This window comes from Nuphar pumila, chromosome 2 (genome assembly GCF_984573655.1).
Source record: "Nuphar pumila chromosome 2, dmNupPumi1.hap1.1, whole genome shotgun sequence".
Lineage (NCBI taxonomy): Eukaryota > Viridiplantae > Streptophyta > Magnoliopsida > Nymphaeales > Nymphaeaceae > Nuphar > Nuphar pumila.
This window is the reverse complement of record NC_143250.1, coordinates 27,284,290-27,305,813: the sequence shown is the minus strand read 5'-3', so window position 1 is coordinate 27,305,813 and position 21,524 is coordinate 27,284,290. Positions and strand designations below refer to the sequence as shown.

General features: G+C 35.6%; 1 protein-coding gene across 7 annotated transcripts in view; it reads left to right on the top strand.

Moving 5' to 3' along the window:
* Nucleotides 1-18,254, top strand: part of NAD-ME2 (NAD-dependent malic enzyme 2) — a 192,367-nt gene extending 174,113 nt beyond the window's left edge. For 4 of the 7 annotated variants that reach the window (XM_089995502.1, XM_089995498.1, XM_089995500.1 and 1 more), the window contains 2 exons: nucleotides 17,706-17,958; nucleotides 18,091-18,254. In XM_089995502.1, coding sequence (XP_089851628.1) covers nucleotides 17,706-17,777 — 72 coding nt within the window. In that variant the 3' untranslated portion in view covers nucleotides 17,778-17,958; nucleotides 18,091-18,254. Of the gene's footprint in view, nucleotides 1-17,705 lie in introns of all 7 variants that reach the window. The other 3 variants (XM_089995503.1, XM_089995501.1, XM_089995504.1) reach the window with 3 other exon arrangements.
* The last annotated feature ends 3,270 nt before the right edge of the window (nucleotides 18,255-21,524 follow it).

Sequence of the window (21,524 nt, the reverse complement as noted above, 5' to 3'; positions counted from 1 at the left end):
GCTCTACCCAAATTTACTTTTCAGTAAGTATGGATCTTAGGGGAAATCCTTGTTGTGTCATTTTTTTGGTACTTTATATGCCTAGTGTTGTGAATGAAGGTTTTGGTTTGGAATGATAGGATTTCCCCTGCATTCTTGGTATACACCCTGTTTATGAACCTGGATGTTTCTGAAAACAATATTATATAGGTCCCCGAGTATGAATAAGTCCCTTGATGTAAGTCTGGTGCATATGATTGAGTGTTACGTTTGTCTAATACTATTCATGACTCCGGTTCTGTGTATTCAATACTATTAATCATTCATGTTAATTGAATATATATATATTCTTATATATCCTGAAATTGCAGGTCGTATACCTCTGTCCGACAGGTTACTGTTTGTCATGGAAAGATATTTTCATAAATGATTTGCATATAGGATCTCGATTCTGGTTACACCTTCTAAGTGCTCAAGGCTATGTTGTAACGGTGTTACTATGTTATGTTGGGTACTTTGCATACTTTTCCATTCCATTAAGTGACAACTCAACCTAGAGGATGTCTTTTGATTCTGTGGACTGTTGGTTTAATAGACGTGCATGACCTATAATTGGGTATATTGTTTCACAAAATCTTGCCAAATAAATTTGGGTACCTAGATTGTGGTCAAGCTACCTCTCCACATGGAAAGTGTTCAAAGTTGGCGTTCGTGTGAATACAGTGAGTCAGTACGGTAATAGAGATGATGCAGCAAGTATCTGCATCATATAGGTGTTGGTGTTGGTATATGGCAAGATGCAGTGGCCTTCCCCAAAGGGTCATGGGTTGCACCTACATTATGAATACACAGTATAATACATACTTTAAATACAGTACTCTGCTTCTATAGAGAAAATGCAAAAAGTACTCCGCATTGATAAATAGGTAAATCTCTGATCAGATTGTAAGAACATTACACACGTGGAAATATTGGTTTAAATGCATAGTATTGTATTTTGTGGTTGTCATAGGACATATATATATATAAAAAAAATGGATCTTATTGGTAAAGCCACGACTGGTACAAGTACGTTTTCAGTAAAATCAATCCTTGTGGTCACCATGGAGAAATATGTGATTTTCAAATCCGGAGATTTAATCACATATAAGGTTGATGTTCGATTGTATATTAAGCCATACCTTATGTGTGTACTTAGCTGATGCTAAGTTTGTTCAATTGCATATTAAGTGACAAAATCTTTATTGTTCAAATTAAGCTGCATAATTTAGTATGTTCAAATGCATATTAAGTGTATATCATCTAGAAGGTTCAAATGGCCATTAAGATGTTTATTCTTTAATGTTCTTATGCATGTTAATTTGTATATCTTTCTGAAGTACTATTGCCTAACACTACATATTTGCTGAAAGTATCAAATGCCAACTAAGCTGTATATCTTGTGGAATGTTCAAATGAGAATGTGTTTAGAAAAGAGTATCTAGTTGTATTACCAAATCTCTAGGATTACACTGCATGCTCAATAAAGGACACCAACAGTGTCTTTGTTTGTTTGGGGAGCTTTTAATACATGCCACCCTGTGTTGGGATGTTACAAGTCAAAACCTAATGGTACGTTGTGGCAATTTGCTATTGAAAAATAAATAAATAATAATAATGATGATGAATGATGATCTGATAACCGAACCTATGGGTCGGTTTGTTGTGGACATATGAATGTCAAGCCAGTGTGTTGAGGATCATGCATAGACCATCGAAGTTATGATGTGAATCCACATGAAAATGAAAATATAATATTGTTGCCCGACTGGTTTAAAGGCATCGGGGCATTCGTGCTTGACTGATTTAAAGGCACCGAAGCACTTTGAGTGGGTTATGCAATCAATATGACAAATGATTGGGACTGTTCTATACACCTTGATAAAATGACTAAGGTTGAGAATTCTACTGCTGTGGTAGTAGAAGGAAGTTGGGGAAATGCCCTGTACTTCGGGAAATAAATTAAATGAAAAGATTAACCCACTCAGATTCGGGCTTACCTTGGAGAGGGTAGGTGGTATAAAACTCCGGGGACGTGTTTATCTGTTTCGAGCTAAAGTGACTCGTTGGTCCCGAGTCCTCGGAGTTGGGGGGACCCAGACTACCAATGTGTCCTAGGTGGTAGCTCTTTATTCTTCTACAGAAGTTAGGGATGCATCATGTTTTTGGTTTTAGCCTTTGGGAGGTTCTCTCGGTCACTGACCGCTCCCTTAGGATTTTCAGTCTCAGTTAGAATGTTCGGGTTAATAAAACAACTTTGAATAATATACCCCCGAACGTTCTCTTCTGTGATGGTTGCCTTGGCCTGTGTGTACCCACGGGATAAGAAAAGATAAACAATTAGAACAGCTAGGTATCACAGTGAGTGGAGTTACTAAAGAGATAATTTCATATTCTTTCTAGCATGCTTTATGTTCTTAGCGTGTGATGAAATGCAAATCCTGAAATGTGTGGATATGAAGTAATTGAATTCATATTGTGACCATTACCTGAAAGTTGTGCATGTTACTGTTATTGTTGTTGCATAAAAGCTTTACTTGCTTAATTATAGTTGTTATATAACCTGCTTACTTACTTAGATGTATGTCTGTTATTGCTATTGCATAGTCTGTTTTACGTGCTTTGGTATATGTTAAAGATTCACACTTGACACTCACATCACATACTTGACGCATGATATACCTACAAGAAAAATAACAGTTTTCCTACTTAGACATGGTAGTCTAATTCCAATCAATTTACTATTTTTCAGGTAAAGAATATGGTTTATGAGCGGCTGCAGGATGAGGCATCGGATCGAGATTTTTGGATTTATTGTTCTAGGGATCGTTTGGGTTTATTGTAATTTTTAACTATTCATGTCATTTAAAACTCTAATGTTAATTTTCATTGATATTGAAATAAAACGAATGTTTTGGGTTTTATCTTCACGGTAATGTTCCAGAATGTTTAACCCCATATTATTACTTGTTTCCGCTGTTAAAAAAAAAATCCTCTTAAATTTGGGTTAAAATTTTGGGGCGTTACAATAAGCATGAAGTTAATCATATCAAAGATGTGCTTAAAGCCAACTTTGATATGACAGATCTTAGCTTTTTACGATATTTTCTTGGAATAGAAGTAGCCTACTCACCTCATAGTTATTTTTTGTCACATACCAAGTACGCGACATAGATCATTGAACGATCATGACTCTCGGATGAAAAACGAGTTGATATTCTAAAGATCATAAATGCCAAAATGAAAAAAGATGATGGCGAGCCTCTGCAAGATCCAATTCCTTGCAAACAAATGATTGGAGCTTTGTCTTATCTTTCTATTACTCATTTTGATATATCTCATGCTATTCATTCTGTTAGTCAATTTCAGCATGCTCTCACTACAGTGCATATGAGTGTTGTAATGAGAATTGCTAAATATATTAAGAAATCCATTAATCATAGATTGTTTTTACCATCCTCTTTCTCGTTAAAAGTCATTGCATATTCTGATTCTGACTAGGAAGGGGATGTAAATGATAGACGCTCAACCATTGATTTATGTGTGTTTGTAGGTGATTCCCTAATTTCATGGTGATGCAAAAAGCAACATAAGGTGTCGCTTTTCTCAACTGAAGCTGAGTATCGTGTCATGGTAACAACCACATTGGAGTTAGTATGGTTGCGGCAACTACTAGAGGACCTGGAAATTCACATTGCAGAACCCTCCAGACTATGTTATCACAACAAGAGTGCAGTCTAAATTGCAAGCAATCATACATTTCATGAGAGGACAAAACATATTGAAATGGGTTGCCACTATGTTTGTGAAGAATTTCTTAAGAAGACCATCACATTGCCTTATGTTCCCTCAGAGTACCAACTAGCGGACTTCTTCACTAAAGTGCTTCTGTCACCTCGATTTCATTTCCTACTTGGCAAACTCTCAGTTGTTCCACCATGAGTTTGAGGGGGGGTGTTAATATATATATATATATATATAAGCCGGATCTTTTCATTGAATAGGCATCAGCCCATTAAGGGCTGATATTTTTATTTCTTTTTGTATTTTGTTTTTTTTGTACTTTTGTACTTTTTGTTTTTTACTTTTTCCATGATAGGGACAGCTCCATATGGCTGTTGGAGCTGCCCCAACAATCACAAATGTGACCATTGGGTGCAGCCCCAACAGTGGCCTTCATTGTATTATAAATAGGCCCCTTTGGTCTTGTATTTTTTCATCTCTTTTTGAAGAGAGTCTCTATTCAATAACAAAGTTATTTGACCCTTGTGTGGGTGGTATGATTATTCAATCAAGTAGTTCTTGCATGTTTATTGGGTTGAATCCATTTCATTACAAAAACGACCATTTGATTGAATCAAAAGACTTTCTCGTATCAATCTTGAAAATAAATGTCTTTGCTTTGAAGCGCAAATAGAATGAATTACCTTGTGAGTCAATACCACATAATCATGCAACCACCTGCCCAAGCGGAAAGCACATTGAGTTGAGGAAATCACTGAAGGTAAGACCTTTTTAAGTCGGTTGCCAAGAGCTTTAGTGAGCAATTTTAAGGTAGTGTTTAGTAGGGAGATTGGTCTCAAAGTTTTTCTCTCATTGTTGTCTTGTTCCTTTGGAATAGGAATAAGATACGATTGGCCCCACCTTGAAGGCAACCTCTCATTATTATGGAAGCCCCCGAAAGCCTCCATCAAGTCCATCTTACATGAATCCCATATAGCCTTATAGTACTCAATGGGAAAGTTGCCCGTCCCTAGTGATTTTTCCAAAGGTAAATCTCTCACCACATTTTAAATCTCTTCTAAAGTGAATGGTTCCTCCAATATTCGTGAATCCTCCCCTACAATGCGTGGTAAAACCAACAAACTCATGTCATAGTCATCAGGTTCCCGATTCAAAAATTTTGACCAAAAAAGTTAGTGGCTTCACCCACAATTTCGCTTCCTTCACATGTATGTGCCTGAATGGAGAGTGAGCCCAAATGATTTATTCTTCTCTTAGATGAGGTGAAAGTATTCCATGATAGTCTAATCGCTTCCTTCACATTGTACTCATTCCATCTTGTCTCAGTCACCAATTTTCAAATTTAAAGCCACCTTTCTTAGCCGACCAGCTTTCACCCCATGATAGTCCAATCACTCCATGATTCAAAAGTGTCCATGGATCAATGGAAGCCCGTACATCATGGTATGTGTAAGAAGTCTGAGGAAACTAGGAAGTGGTCCAATTTGCGTAGGATGGGATTATGTCGTTTATTAGACCACGTAAAATTCCCCCCTTCCATGTGCACCTCTGTAAGACCACATTCAAGAATAAAATTTGTGAAAACGTGCATGCTCTTAGTGAGGGATTGTGGCTTATTTGAATCCCCTAAGTGTAAAATACAATTAAAATCCCCACCCAAGCACTAGGGGGATAATTTCCTTCTCCCTACCTCCAATTCCCACCAAAAAAAGTTTTCATAGTTCGTGTAGCTGGGCCATACACCGAAGTAATATAAAAATGACCAAGATTCAAATGAGAGAATTTAATCGTTATGAAAAAAGTACCTTGGTGAAGCTGATCAAGCACATGAACTTGATCAACATATTATATTTTTTTATGTTAGTCGATTCATGTATATGAAGCTGATCATATACATGAAGCTGATCATGTACATGAATCTGATCAACATTTGTTATTTTCTGCATTGCCGATTCATGTACATAAAGTTGATCATATACGTGAATCTGATCAGGACACCGACTATTTTCGGTTGGTTGATTTATGTACATGAATTTGATTTGCTCACAGGTATATTTTTTGTTAGCCGGTTCATGTACATGAATCTAATCAGAACACTTATATATTTGTTGTAAGCCCATTCATGTACATGAAGTTGATTATGTACTGTTTGCAGTAAGTTGATCATGTACATGAATCTGATCGAGAATTATGTACATATTTTTGTTAGCCGATTCATGTACAAGAAGTTGATCGTGTGCATATTTGCAGTCAGCTAGTCATGTACATGAATCTTATCAGAATATATATTTTTTGAATTAAGTATATAAATTTGATCCTAAACAGATCAGTTGTAGTTTTCTTAACATACACATGATTCTGAATATAATTAGATGTTTGCATGACTGTGATCATATGTATGTTTGTTGATCATATGCATGAATTTAATTATAAATGGTATGATCTGCAAGCTTTCTATATACATGTGTATGTGTTTAGCTTAATGTGCATTCTTTTTGTGTTGTGAATGCGTATTGTGAACATAAATTATAAAATTGTGTATCTATTTTATGTTCACTGAAATTTTGCAATTTGCATAAATCACTTTTTGATATATGCTAGTGGTTTTCAGTGAACAACTGTGGGCCTATATAGGCCAAGAGCATGTGTTGCTAAATTATTTATGCATTGCTAAATGATTTATGAAAAATATTATTTTTTTAAAATTAATTACACTATTAAATTATGAGGGTCAGATTTTGAAACTATTATTGCATATTGATTTGCAAAATGGTTCTTGTGTAATGAACTTGAAATTGATTTAAATAGTAAAAGAGACCAAAATAGTATAATTAAGTTCTTTCTTGATGTTCCTTTTATAGTGTGAAAATCTTAGATGACAATCATGGGGGACCGTGAGGATACTAAAACTTCATGTGCAATTGTGTCCTAGAACCCGATGTGAGGTTCACTTCCCAACCACGATTTTAGGGAGCTTTCAACCACTTTGCCTGAGGGTGTTGTTGTTAATTCAGTTGTAGTTATTGGTATACCAAAAAAGTAGCATCAGTGAATGTTGATTTCCTTGATGTCCCGATATTAGGTGTTGACTCCTAATGTGTTGATTGGTGGTGTTGATTTCTGATATCAGTCGAAGAACAAGTGTAAAACCCAGTAATTAAAATACAAATTTTGTGTTAAGTTATAGCTGAGAATTACCTTGAACCTTGAGAATTGTGTCCATTTTGAATATTCATGGATTTAAGAAAAATTAAAAATTAAATTTGTGTGCATTTAATGATGACATGCATGAAAAAACTACTTTGATAAATAACTTAATAAGCTATTCATGAATGTGCATTAAATCATGCATCTTTTATTGTTCAACATTAGTTCATGCATTTCTGCATATTTTGATTGGGCATGATATCTATTGAATACTTGAATGGTAAGTTAATTATGGTAAGTTATTGCTTGTGATATTCCTTTTAAATTTATGCATAAGTTAATTTATGTTATTTCATTTACTATTGAATTTTTAGAGAAATTCGTACGAGGACTATGGTTCTTACCTATTTTCTAAATCTGTTGTATAGGCACAAATGCTCAGTGATGTCTAGGACTGTCTTGCTGGAGGACACGAGACTTATGACTTGGTGCTTGGGTTCCAACAAATTTGTGAGAGTCAATTTTTATATTTTTAGACTTTTTGACATTGATTTAATTAACAAAGTTTAATTTATTGCTTCAAATTGATTCAATGCATGGAATGGTTGTGATTTGGTTATATTAAATATGCGATGTACCCTAGGTCCTTGGGAGGTTTTTCGCAAATATTTAAAAAAAAAAATCTACTATTTTTTGAGGGTTTGTTGGGGTCGTTATAAAGATGGTATCAGAGTTAGTCCGAACCACCACCATAAAAGTCACAAACTCTTACTTCAGAAGCAGTCTCTACATCACTGGTAAGAGTCTTCTTGTGAAATTTCTATATTTTAACTCTATGGATAATTGTATTTAAATCAATATGTTGTGATTTAAATTGTGTGCCTGATATGATTATGATTGTTGTACTAGGATCAATCCTAAGGGGGTAGGCTTAATCTATAGGTGTAAAATTTACTAATAAATTTTGGTTGAATTTGTTAATGTATGCATGTACTCGTTCTAATTCTAGTACTCCTGCGTATTGGCAGGAGCAGAGGAACTTCTTAACGAATGCCCTCAATAGTTTAGCCGAGACTATTATTAAGCATATCCAAGCGCAGATAGTGCAGCCTACAACGTGCATCCATCTTGCATCCGTTGTGACCGCGAGCACTAGTGTGGTCACCTACAAGAAATTCTTAAAGTTAGATCCACCAACTTTCTTTGGGAAGACCGACCCTGAAGCCGCATAGAGCTGGGTAAAGGAAACTGGGAGGGTGTTTCGGTCTAGAATTTCCCATAGTTATGGCTTGTTGCTCGTTTTCAACATCTCGGTGTTCCTGTGCAATGCCAAAAGCGGTCCCAAATCTACTCGTAAATCTTTGAAAATGACGATAAGGACATATTGTGCTAGTGGTTCGCACAACGATGTAGGACCCACTAGATTCTAGACTGAGTCCGCAATGGGAGCGCAAGTCCAATCTAGGTTCGGGTGTTGTTCCAATGCTCTCTACGATTTATCAATGATCTAGAACCAATCCAATGACTTAACCGAATGTTGCGGGCCCCGCTGGGTGAGTGAGTAAATACCAAGGCTTTGATGTCGCAGATGGGTGAATAGAAACAAATTTATATTCACCACCTTAATAACCAATGAGATTGTTACAACGGTCCTAGATTCACCCTCATGCATGGAAGCACCTCCCCACACTTTCTATACATGTTCAGCCTTTTACGAAATTACTAAATAAAGTCCATGCTGGCCCTACCAAATTTGATTGAGACTCATGATTATGGGCCATTGATAGAGGGTATCCTCGTTTAACGCAGTAGATACAAGTCGTTGGGCCTCCCATGTGCCCTTTCCACTTCCAATGGGGCTTTACATCCCATAATTGATGGAGCATTGGGTGCTCCCTCAATTCCATGCAAACTTGGGCTAGAATCTCATGTAAAGGAGGAAGCTCCTCTTGATTTTTGTTTTAGTGGATGATAGAAACACGAACATGTTCAAATTCGGGCCTAAGCCCTCTCATAAATTGAAAAAATTGCTCACCAAGGATTTGATTTTTTCTATGACAAGCATCATCAAGGGTATCCCATATAGGCTCCAGTTTAGTCATTTGGTCCCAAAGTCTTTTGAGAGTACCATAATATTCTTTAACACTTCTTTCTCCTTGCTTGCAATTGTGAATCTTATTTTGCAAGTCCCATTTATGGGCACCATCATGTTGGGTATAGGTTTGTTTGATATAAACACATGCTTCATCGGCCCTCTCAAATTCCAACATATTTTTGCATGGTTCTTCACACATACTCCCCATAAATAGGGATAAAACCTTGGCATGTCCAACATCCCATGCTTTAATAGCCTTTTTGTACTCTAAAAGAGTATTTTCTCTGTCTTTATCTTTAAGAGGCTCCTCTTTGGTAATACCATCTTTCCCACAAATAAATTTTGTGAGAATAGGTTGAGGTTCCGATATGGAGCCGTCAACATAGTCCCATAAATCTTTGCCAACCAAAATTTTTTTCATGGCAGTGGCCCACATATTATAATTTTTCTCATCAAATTTGACATGAAGAATCGTAACCACTTCTTTTTTTGTCATTGTACCAAGAATAGAAAGTAGAAAAAGAGAAAAGAGAAAAAAAGAGGAGGATTGCAAGAAATGTGTTGAAGTTTGATGGCACACTTTTCAAGGTAAAAAACCAACGAACTAATGCTCCACCAATCTCATGACTCTCCACTTGATCTTCACGTACAAGTTACATCCCAAGAGCATCAATGCTCTGATACCATGTAATGAAATGTGGTAAACACAAACAAGTGCCTCTTATGGGGCAAGAACAACATAGACAAATGGAGACCACTTATGGGCATGAGAAACAACATAAAAAATATAAGGATTTTATTGAGACAATGCTTGAGAACAAGCTTAACATACAAGAGGGGTTACACCCTCTATTTATACACAAAATGAAGCAAAGAAGCTATTGGGAGCACTACCAACAGCTCTATTTCAAGAGCATTATAAGGACTATAATATCCTTGATAAAAAGAATAAATTATAAAAATAATAAAAACATAAAGTGCCCGTAATGAACACAACTAATTACATAAGGGAAAATTACTAAAATATCCATAATAGGTTTTACTTATTACATCAAGAAATATATATATACATATTAATGTATATATATATATATATATATGTTAGCATATATATATACTTTAACAGTCCTGGTGTCCTAATCTTTGAAAGGTGTTGCAAGTTCGATAGTTAGGGTCTGTGACCTTTGGTAAATGAGGGAAGCGGCCTCAGGGTTTTACATCGAGCATGGCTACCATAGCTTGACATGAATTTCCAATGCGGAAAGTCTTCCAACCCGATGCTAGTTTCCCCATAAAATAAAAAACAAGAAAAAAGGTGTATTTGCACCATATCCCATTCCTACATCTGTATCTACATGACAGGTTGCTGCTCTTAACTCAAGCTCCTCCACTCTCTTCTTTAGACATATAAACCCCTCTTCGTTTATAATTTTTTGCTAAATTCAAAGTGCTTGAGGAAGTGTTGTATGCATAATTTTCTCTATCTTACATTCTCCCCAAGTTCCCTATTGATTTCTAATATGTTGATGCATCTCATAGTGTGTGGACTTTAGTTTATCCTTCTCATCCACACTAGAATAACCTCTATCACATCCTCGCACACTCACTCCCTCTCCCCTTCTCTCTCAGTTGACATATTAAGAGAAATCATCACCTAGGAAGATTTATCTTTTTGTGGTAGGCTTGTTGGTTACTATAAAATTTTTACAATTTTCCTCTTTTTATAGGACAGAACACTGTTCTAAGGGGCATAGTTTTTTTCTTCTCATGATATTTGACTTAATATGCTCACAATCATTATCCAGTCTTCACAAGAAATCAAAGCACCTTTTCTTCTCATTTTTTCTCTTTGTTCTTTCACAAAATGTGAGAACTTAGCTCTATTGTAATGGCTTAATTCCTCTTAAAGCTTTCTAAGCTCATTATAGCAGTTTCTCAATGATCTATTCCCTTATTGAATCTCCTTATTCTATCCTTTATGTCACACTTCTTTGCAACATTGGTATGTTTCAAGAAAGCATCAGAAACCATGTTCTACACTTTCTTTGCAATCTCAAAATCGTACAAGTATTTCCAATTGATGGCCCTATAGATTGAAGAAGCCATGTCATTTCTATGTAATTCTCACATTCCCTATCGGAGTAGTTGGGGTCACTTTCCTTGGTTCTCTTCACTCTTTTATTAATGCAGTCAAGTTTCCTTCTTCCAGTAATGGATATTTTGATGGACCAGGACCTCTCATAATTTTTTCAGTCAAATTTGATGTTGTTAGCTTGGAAGCTTGAATCCTTGACAACCCCCACTTGGGGTTTTTTGTCCTCTGGAAGATTCCTCCATGGAGATATTAGATTTTCTTGAGAAGCATCTTAGGAGTCCGTATCTTTCTTTTAGCCCTTGCAACCACTTGGAACTCACTAATGTTATAATTGACCATAGTTGAAATTTAAGGGTTTTCAACAAACAAGTTACAACCCAAAACTCATATCCCTCTTTTTTAGGTTGCTGCCAACCCTACCTTCAACAAACTCTTCAAAACTTCAATATCTCCCAACATTTTACACTTTCTGCTTCCTACACACATCTTATAAGGTACATACTACCAAATTCCATACTTAATGGCGAGCTCGAAAACCAAAAACAGGGCTGGCAATATTGGAAAATATGCAATTCACAAATGCTTCATCAAAAAACACTAAAAATAATGATAAATCTCCTAAAAGCTTGCTCGATGTTGTGCACAGTCTTAGCTAGAGAGACTCCCTCTTCTAGATATGCATATCGTCGGCTGGTGGTATTCTTCACTGAGTCCTGCAGCTTAAGAGAACTATTGCTCTGATATCATTAGACAATGTGTCCATCTTGAACCCTTTTTACAGTTAGCATAGAGGGGAAGAGAGAAGTGAAGAAGATAAGATGAAGAATAGAGAGGGGAGGAAAGTCGGTTGAAGAAATTATTATTGCCGAGGGTGTTTTAATAATTTCTAAAGAAATGCATTAAGTTTCTGAAGTACAACTAATCAATTTATATTTTAGATTTTGTATGTAGTAAAACTACTTAATTACCTGGCTATTACATTTTGTGGAACGATCCCAACTGTTAATATATATATATATATATATATATATATATATATATATATATATATATATATATATATATATACATATACTTATATATATACATTCGTATATATACAAGTATATGTATACATATATGTATATATATACATATTCTAATTTATAGAAATACCCGATAGGGGTATTATTGTAATTCTGTCATTGTACCTTTCTTTTTCTTTTTTATCTTTTTCCTTTTTGCTTTTTACTTTTTTGTCTTTTTATTTTTTCACTTTAGGATGACCACAAGGGGCCCCCCTCTTGTAGTCGTTGGGGCCCCAACGGTCATATTTCTGACCGTTGGAGCTCCCAACGACTACAAGGGAGCCCCCTTGTAGTCTCTTCTTTAGAGCCTCCCTCCTCTATAAATAGAGGAGGTGTTCTCCTTCTCATGTATGGGTTTTATACCCCTCTCTCTTCTCTTCTTCAATAAAATCCAACTTATGACTTTAAGTCATTTCCATATTTAAGAGTTTTGTGTGTGCACATTTGGTGTTTGTGTTCTTGGCTTTAGTGGTCACTCTTTAAGAGTGACATTTGCTCTATTGGTGCTTCCGCCTCTTTTCATTACATGGTATCAGAGCTCGGTTGGTGATTGGGCTTCTCTTTTATCATCTTGGAACGCGTGCCTCTCAAAGTTTTTGAAAAAGAGAAGAATATTCGGTGCCGATGGAACGTGACTCTAAAGTGGAGCTCTCTTTTAAGCTAAATGGGTCCAACTACCTCATGTGGGCCTCCGCTATGGAAAATCACCTAAGAGGTAAGAAACTTTGGGGTTTTGTTATGGGAACTACTCCCGAACCCTCTCTTGTTCTCACCAAAATTGAAAATGAGATTGAGAAGGCTTTAGATGGCGATGAGCGCATCAAAGCCATTAATGAACATCAATCCAAAATCGAGGATTGGGAAAGTAACCACGCCAAAATTTTGGCATGGTTTATGAACAATGTAGATCTTAAAAATTGTGCTAATATTGCCAAATTTAGAAGGGCCAATGAGGCTTGGTTTTTCCTTAAGGGTATGTATACCCAAAAGGATCTTGCTCGACAATTTTTTTGTCAAGAGAAAATCCGTTCTACCAAACAAATGGACATGAGTGTCCGGAACTACTTTAGCTCTCTAACCCCCCTTTGGGATGAGCTTGCTCTTCTTGAGCCTAAGTGGGTTGCTCCACAAGATATTAAGCTAAGAAGGGAACAAATTGAAAATGAGCACTTTTTTCAATTCCTTCATGGACTTCGCCCGGAATTTGAACAAGGGCATCTCTTCTCCATAGAAGCAAAGCCCTACCTATTGAAGATGCCCTTGCCGAGATATGTCAAGAAGAGACTCGACTTGGTTTGAGCATTAAGAGTGATGATGTTTTGGCCGTTACTAGGCCCGGATCTAATGTTAAAGCATATAGACCTCCCCACTTTAACAAAAATAACTATGGGCCTAGAAAGGGGATTATATGCCATTATTGTAATGAACCAGGGCACATAAGACCGGTTTGCCCAAAGCTTAAAGGAAAAATTGCCGCGGTTGGAGAAGATTCTCCAAAGAAGGAAGAAAGCACCAAAGAAGGAGATATCAAAGAAACTCTAAATCACATCTCCGAAGTTCTCCAACATCTACTCAAGGCTTCTCCTTCAACATCTGGGGCCGCCATTGCCTACTCTTCATCTCCTCCAGGTATGTGGATACTAGACTCCGATGCTTCTTTTCATATGACATCTCATAAAAATTCTCTTTCAAATATTTTTTCCGAACCTATATCTTCTTGTGTTTCAACGGCCGATGGTACATCATTAAAAATTGAAAGTATTGGATCTCTTAATTTTAAAATCTTTTTTGTTCCTAAAGTAAGAATCGTTCTTAAAATAAATTTAAACCTTTTTTCCGTATCTCAAATTACCGATCATGGATGCCAAGTCTCTTTCTCACCCAAGGATTGCACCGTGCAGGATCTCCAGTCAGGGAAGCTGATTGGGCAAGGCCATAGAAGGGGTGACCTCTATTTTATGGATTTTTTGACTCTTCCATCTAAGCCATCGTGCAATCTTGTAAAGGACAAAAGTATTGGAATATGGCATGAGAGACTTGGCCATCCAAATTTTGTAAAAATGTCTCTTTTTCCGTTTTTGAACAATACTTGTAAAGACAATCACATGACTTGTAAAGATTGCATTTTTGGGAAATCTAAAGCTATTCCATTTCCACAAAGAAGTTACTTTACCACTCGGCCATTTGAACTTATTCATTCCGATGTGTGGGGACCTTCCCCTATTTTGTCTAAAGGTGGTTTTTCGTATTACGTGGTATTTATTGATGATTTTACTCGATTCACATGGATTTACTTCCTAAGTCGTAAATCCAAAGTTTTTTCCTTCTTTAAAGAATTTCATGCAATGGTCAAAAACCAATTTTTGGGAAATCTATCTATTCTTAGATCCGATTCGGGAGGCGAATATATGTCCAATGATTTTCAAACCTATTTGAAAGAAAATGGAATTTTTCACCAACGTTCTTGCCCCAACACTCCGCAACAAAATGGTCTTGCGGAAAGAAAGCATAGGCACATAATAGAGACTACAAGAACGTTATTAATCTCAAGAAACATTCCAAAATCTTTTTGGGCCGAAGCGGTTCTAACCTCTTCATATCTTATCAATAGAACTCCTTCGTCCTCCTTGAAAAATCTTTCTCCATTTGAAAAACTTTACAATATGTCTCCCGATTATAAAAGACTAAGAATTTTTGGATGTAAATGTTTTGTTTTAACCCACAAGAATGATAAACTTTCCCCTAGGGCTATTGAATGCATTTTTTTGAGATATGGCGAAAAACAAAAAGGATATCGATGTTTTGACATACTTAAAAACAAGCTTTATATCTCTAAAGATGTCACATTCCTTGAAGAGGAAAGTGGTTTTTCGCACCAACCAAATGAAAATATTGATTATTCATTCTTATTTGACTTATTGCCTAAAGATGATCATATTGATCCTAATGAATCCCTTAGTGAAGATCTTGTTGAACATCCAAGCGATGATCAAAACTTAAAACAAAATGTTTCAAGACAAATACAAGTCTACTCTAGAAGGAATGAAAGGAATCCTCCTTGTGCCCTTGAAAGATTTTCCCAAAATGACTCCATCGAAGAGATTTCTCAAAGAAGGTCAAATCGGATTTCTAAAATACCAAATAGATTTGTTTCTTATGACTCTTTTTCGCCTAATTTTCGAGCATGTCTACTTGCTCTTCACTCCTTTCCTGAACCATCTCATTACAATGATGCTAAGCAATATGCTCATTGGAATGATGCTATGCAACTTGAACTTAATGCCCTTAAAAAGGCACAAACTTGGGAAGTCATTGATCCTCCCAATGACAAGAAACTCATTGGATGTAGATGGGTTTTTAAAGTGAAAACTAAGAGTGATGGTTCATTGGAAAGATATAAGGCTAGGTTGGTAGCCAAGGGATATGCCCAAGAGTATGGGGTAGATTATGATGAAACTTTTGCCCCCGTTGCTCGAATGACTAGTGTTCGAGCTCTTATTGCTATAGCCGCAGTTAAAAAATGGCCAATCTTTCAACTAGATGTCAAAAATGCCTTTTTGAATGGTAATTTAAATGAAGAAGTGTATATAGAACCGCCTCCGGGTATGGATTTAAATGGAAAAATTTTGAAATTAAAAAAGGCCTTATATGGTCTTAAGCAAGCTCCCAAAGCTTGGTATGATAGGTTTAGTAATGTATTAATAAATTTAGGTTTTTCTTCTTGTTATACTGACACTGCTCTTTTTGTTAAAAGGACAGGTGACTCCATTATTATGCTTCTGCTGTATGTTGATGATATGATCATCACTGGGAATGACAAAAAGGGAGTAGATAATGTAAAGACCATGTTAAAAGAAACTTTTGATATGTCTGACCTTGGTTATTTGAGATATTTTTTAGGGATTGAAGTGGCTTATTCCCCGCGAGGATACATCTTATCTCAGATGAAATTAGCTGCTGAAATTTGTGCCAAATCAAGAATATCTGATGAAAAGAAAGTTGAGACTCCTGAAGTCATTAATGCAAAACTGAGACTTGAAGATGGTGTTCTTCTCGAGGATCCAACCCCCTACCGTCAATTAATCGGATCTCTCACCTATCTATCCATCACACGTCCTGACATTGCTCATGCGGTTCATGCAGTAAGCCAGTTTCAACATGCACCTACTTCAGTTCATATGGCAGCCGTATTGAGAATTGTCAGATATATCAAAAATACTATATCCAAAGGACTCTTCTTATCCTCTTCCTCCTCTCTTGACTTAACTGCTTTTATTGATGCTGACTAGGGAGGAAATCCCAATGATCGTATCTCAATAACCGGTCTTTGTATTTTTTTAGGTGAATCCCTCATTTCGTGGAGATGCAAGAAACAGCAGAAGGTCTCACTGTCATCCACTGAAGCTGAATATCGGGCCATGGCAATGACAACTATGGAAATCGTATGGCTCAAAAGTCTCCTTGCTGACATGGGCGTCCCCATTTCTACTCCCACCAAGCTCTGCTGTGACAACAAAAGTGCGATTTACATTGCTAGTAATCACACCTTTCATGAGCGGACCAAGCATATTGAAATGGACTGTCATTATGTTAGAGACGAATACCTCAGAGGGACTATCTCATTACCATTTGTTACTTCAGAGCATCAACTAGCTGACTTCTTCACCAAGGCGCTCCCAACTCCACGATTCATGTTTCTCCTTAGCAAACTTTCGGTCTTCTCCCCGTAAAGTTTGAGGGGGCGTGTTAAAATATATATATATATATATATATATATATATATATATATATATATATATATATATATATATATATATATATATATATATATATATATACATTCGTATATATACAAGTATATGTATACATATATGTATATATATACATATTCTAATTTATAGAAATACCCGATAGGGGTATTATTGTAATTCTGTCATTGTACCTTTCTTTTTCTTTTTTATCTTTTTCCTTTTTCCTTTTTGCTTTTTACTTTTTTGTCTTTTTATTTTTTCACTTTAGGATGACCACAAGGGGCCCCACTCTTGTAGTCGTTGGGGCCCCAACGGTCATATTTCTGACCGTTGGAGCTCCCAACGACTACAAGGGAGCCTCCTTGTAGTCTCTTCTTTAGAGCCTCCCTCCTCTATAAATAGAGGAGGTGTTCTCCTTCTCATGTATGGGTTTTATACCCCTCTCTCTTCTCTTCAATAAAATCCAACTTATGACTTTAAGTCATTTCCATATTTGAGAGTTTTGTGTGTGCACATTTGGTGTTTGTGTTCTTGGCTTTAGTGGTCACTCTTTACGAGTGACATTTGCTCTATTGGTGCTTCCGCCTCTTTTCATTACACCCAACATGAGTATCGCAATAATATGCTTGAGTGGGTATGCATGTGTGCATGTATGCATATTTTTGTGTTTACCCAACTGAAATGCAAATTTTAACTGTGGTCTTTAGGTTGCTTTAATTATTCGTTCTTTGTAAGCAGCAGCATGGTTCTTACCTATTATTGGTGTGCGTGTTTCTTTATTATTTCAGGAGGAAACAGAGAACTTTGTAGCCAGCAACATGTGGTACCCTGTCTACAGCCCTCTAGTTCATGAGAAATGAAGCACTCTTTGTTGGGTAGCTGCTTTCAGGCATTCATATATTTATGTCATGAAAGGTCCCTCCTTCAATACCAAATTGTGCTTTTAGATTGCAGTGATAAAGGAAAATTCGAGAAGACATTGACCTTTTATAAGATATGTGGGCCCTTAAAAATTGTTGGTCGCCAGACATTTTCAGTTGGGTAGGCTCAGTTTCACATATTAAGTGCTGATAATTTGGCCTATGAAGAATCCACTTCAGTTAGGTTCCTATCATGTCATTCTGCCGGTTGTACAAAACACATTTATAGTAGTAATTGTCGAAATGGTTGCAGGTGATTTTGAAGTGAGAACGATATATGTTCCGAGCTGGCAGCAAACTGCTCTCAGAATTTATTTTTCTAAACTTCTGTGCAGTCTGTGTTTTACCTGTTATGTTATGTTGGCATTGTACAACTGATTTTCTTTTATGTTCTCTTTTACTTTTTTCAAGTGAAAACTTGGCTGTGTATGTGCGTGCACTTACCCATACGATCCTAATGATTTTCTGTTGCTGAGGCTGTAATGGAAACAGGAATCGGTCATAAGCATGACCCAAACCCCACTTAAGGTTGGATTAAAACAAACAGAGACCCATCACAGGGACATCAGCATTGTGGCCATGCTTCATTGGTGACACGAATCACACACCTTATGCTGGCACGAGCCCGGCATGTCTGGATGTTATTTTAATGTTTTAATAATTCTTAATAAATTTATTTGTATATCAAAAATTTTCATTGATTAAAAAGTTGAAAAATTTGTTTCCTCGGGTTGTTTTTCACAAAACAAATACAAACTTGAATCTCCAACACACATCATGAGTTGCATCATTCCTGTCTCTCTCTCTCTCCCTCTCATATATTACATTTCTTAAAAGCGCATAAAAAAAGTTTTTTGTCTTAATTCATTAAGGATATTTCTTTCAAGAAATGATTGTACTGTATGGGTAATTTGACACATTTCTTGAAATTCTTTATAAATTTTTTATATTCTCTTCATATCCAAGATTGCAAATATCTGGATTAAAAAGACTTTTTTACTTTTCACACATGCAAACTTCTTATATATATGTGAACTTTCTCTTAAATATGTGATTGTTTTTTTGCAGAACAATCTCTGTTCTCATATATGTATTTCTTCAATCCAGCATAAAAAATGTATGTGTTTATAGACGTTGGAAAGCTGACACAGAGACTTATAACTTTCATGTTTGAGTTAGAATCGAAAACCCATCTAGCGTTCTCATTTTTGAGTTTCAAAACTGGAATAGAAACATACAGATTGGATCAACCGAATAATCTATCTTCCAGATGACCTTTTGACTTATAAAATGAAAGATTTCAAAAAAACACAAAAAGGTAAAGAAAACAAGACAACAATACATTTTCACTATTATCAAGATCACCTTAATTTGATGAACGGTTGGAGAGGAACGTCTTCTGAAAGATAGATTGTTTCTCCTAAACATACGAATAACGAACAATATAGACGAGGATAAGAAAGTCCACAAAATATATGCAGACTTGAGGAAGTTTGCATAAAATATATGTGGAAGTCCACAAAATATATGTGGACTGGAGAAAGTCAACATAAAATATGTGGACTTTTTTATTTTGTTCGAGTTTAACGTGATGTTCGCAAATATTATTATGCAAACTTTGTGAAGTCTAAAAAAAAAGTGTAGACCTCATTTTAAGTGAGTTTGCGGCACCCAATGAACGAAGTGATATTTCTCACAAACTTTATGAGTTTCACGCATGCAAAAGGTAAAAAGGACATTCTAAAGCTGGTTATTTACAATTTTGGATATGGGGTGAATATAAAAAATTATAGGGCATTTCATGAAACGTGTTAAATTATCGATACAGTACGATCATTTTTTGTATTTCTTTCTTGTATAAAAAAATTGGAATATATTTCTTATCTTTACTCTGTTTGGTTTCTTTAAAACAAAGACTCACATATTGTATGTTGCCAAAAAATAGTTATTTATAGAAACGTGCCCACATATTTCTTGATATGATAATTCAAAAGGATGTTTCATTTGTTTTATAGTTAAGCCGAAATCAATACATATGGTTATATTGTGCAACTTTTTTTTTAAATGATCGTACTCTATGAAAAATGACATATTTTCTAAAATGCCCTAAAATTTTTGAAATCTGCCCCATGTCTAAATTCGCAAATGTTCATTTTTTTTAGTGCTTTTTTTACCCTGCACACGAGCATATCTTCTGAGGTTTGCATGATATATAGGTATGGTGTCTTGATCTCACAACCTCTCAATAAAAAGTACATTTGCAGAATGATTTTATGGACCTTACGAAGTTTGGATAATCAAATTTGTGAACTTACAACTGAAATTTGTGTACCTTCTCAAATATTGTATGAAATTCTCATATATCGATGACATTCACGAGCTACTATGTGAATCTCCTTTAAGTAACTAATCATCAAGGGGATATGCAAATGTCTGGTGACAATCATATATTAATATTTGCAAATATCCTCGACCTTCACACTTTAGTCAATCTCTGCAAACAAGGTACTACTCTCGCATATATAATATGATATTCGTGAGCTACCATGTGAATCTCCTTTAATTAAGTTTTGTATTCCCCAATGTTCTTCCCTTGACAAATTTTTTTGTTGATTTTTCGGTAACTATTTTCAACGATTCATCAGCAACATCATTTAGTTGGTGACACTTCATCGATGACTTTTCTAGAATTATCGAGGTGATTTTTTTCAGTAAGCACATCTTTAACAGTTGAATCAATTATTTTTTAACACAACATGAATCAATAAATAATTGAAACATTGGCATGAGTCGGTTATTTTATGAAAAAATTGCATGGCTTTTCAAGTTATATTTGCATGTTCAATAGTGTATTTCATTTTTTTCTTTGTTTAAATCATTTGTCAGTGAGTGTATGTTTGTCGCTTTGTTTTCTTAACGATTAGTATGCCTTTATCTTCGAATTTGATTGTTTATTTATAGTATATATTGTATTATAAACATGAACATCTTATATATATACATGTGTATATAGATACACATTCCAAATCGGATTCTCATACATTCATTCTTTTTCGTTTTCACCAAAAACATTACATAGATTTCACTTATGCTAGTTCTTCGTATTTGAATCAAGAGAGAAACTCATACCTTTTTTTTTAAGCTCAAAAGAAACTGGGAGAAAGATCGGACGATCAAAGAGTAAAAGCACCTTTTTGTCCTTCTTTTCTTCTTCTCATCTCTCTCTCTCTCTCTCTCTCTCTCTCTCTCTCTCTCTCTCTCTCTCTCTCACACACACACACACACACTTTATTTCTTTCTTCTTCTTTTTTTGAAGTTTTGTATTAGAGGGGGCCTCTAGAGGGTGACACAGCTTCCCCATATGGGTTTCTATCTCCAACCTCCTTTCCTAATTTCTCTTCAAAAGTTTTGTTGACTTTTTCCAACTCTTTCCTCTTTCAAATACTTATCTCTTTTTTTTTAAGTAACCAAAGGGGCTCTTCTAGAGAACCCTAATTATTTTTTAACTACCTTATTTGAAATTTTTGAAATTTAATAATTTTAATATTAAAATAATTAATAATTATTTATTATTTAATAAATACCCAAAAAAATTTAGAGGGTGCCTTATCCCTCTAGGAGTCTTTTTAACTTTAAATTTCCTTAATTTAAACCTGTATTTTAAATTCAAAGCTTTAATTTCATTGG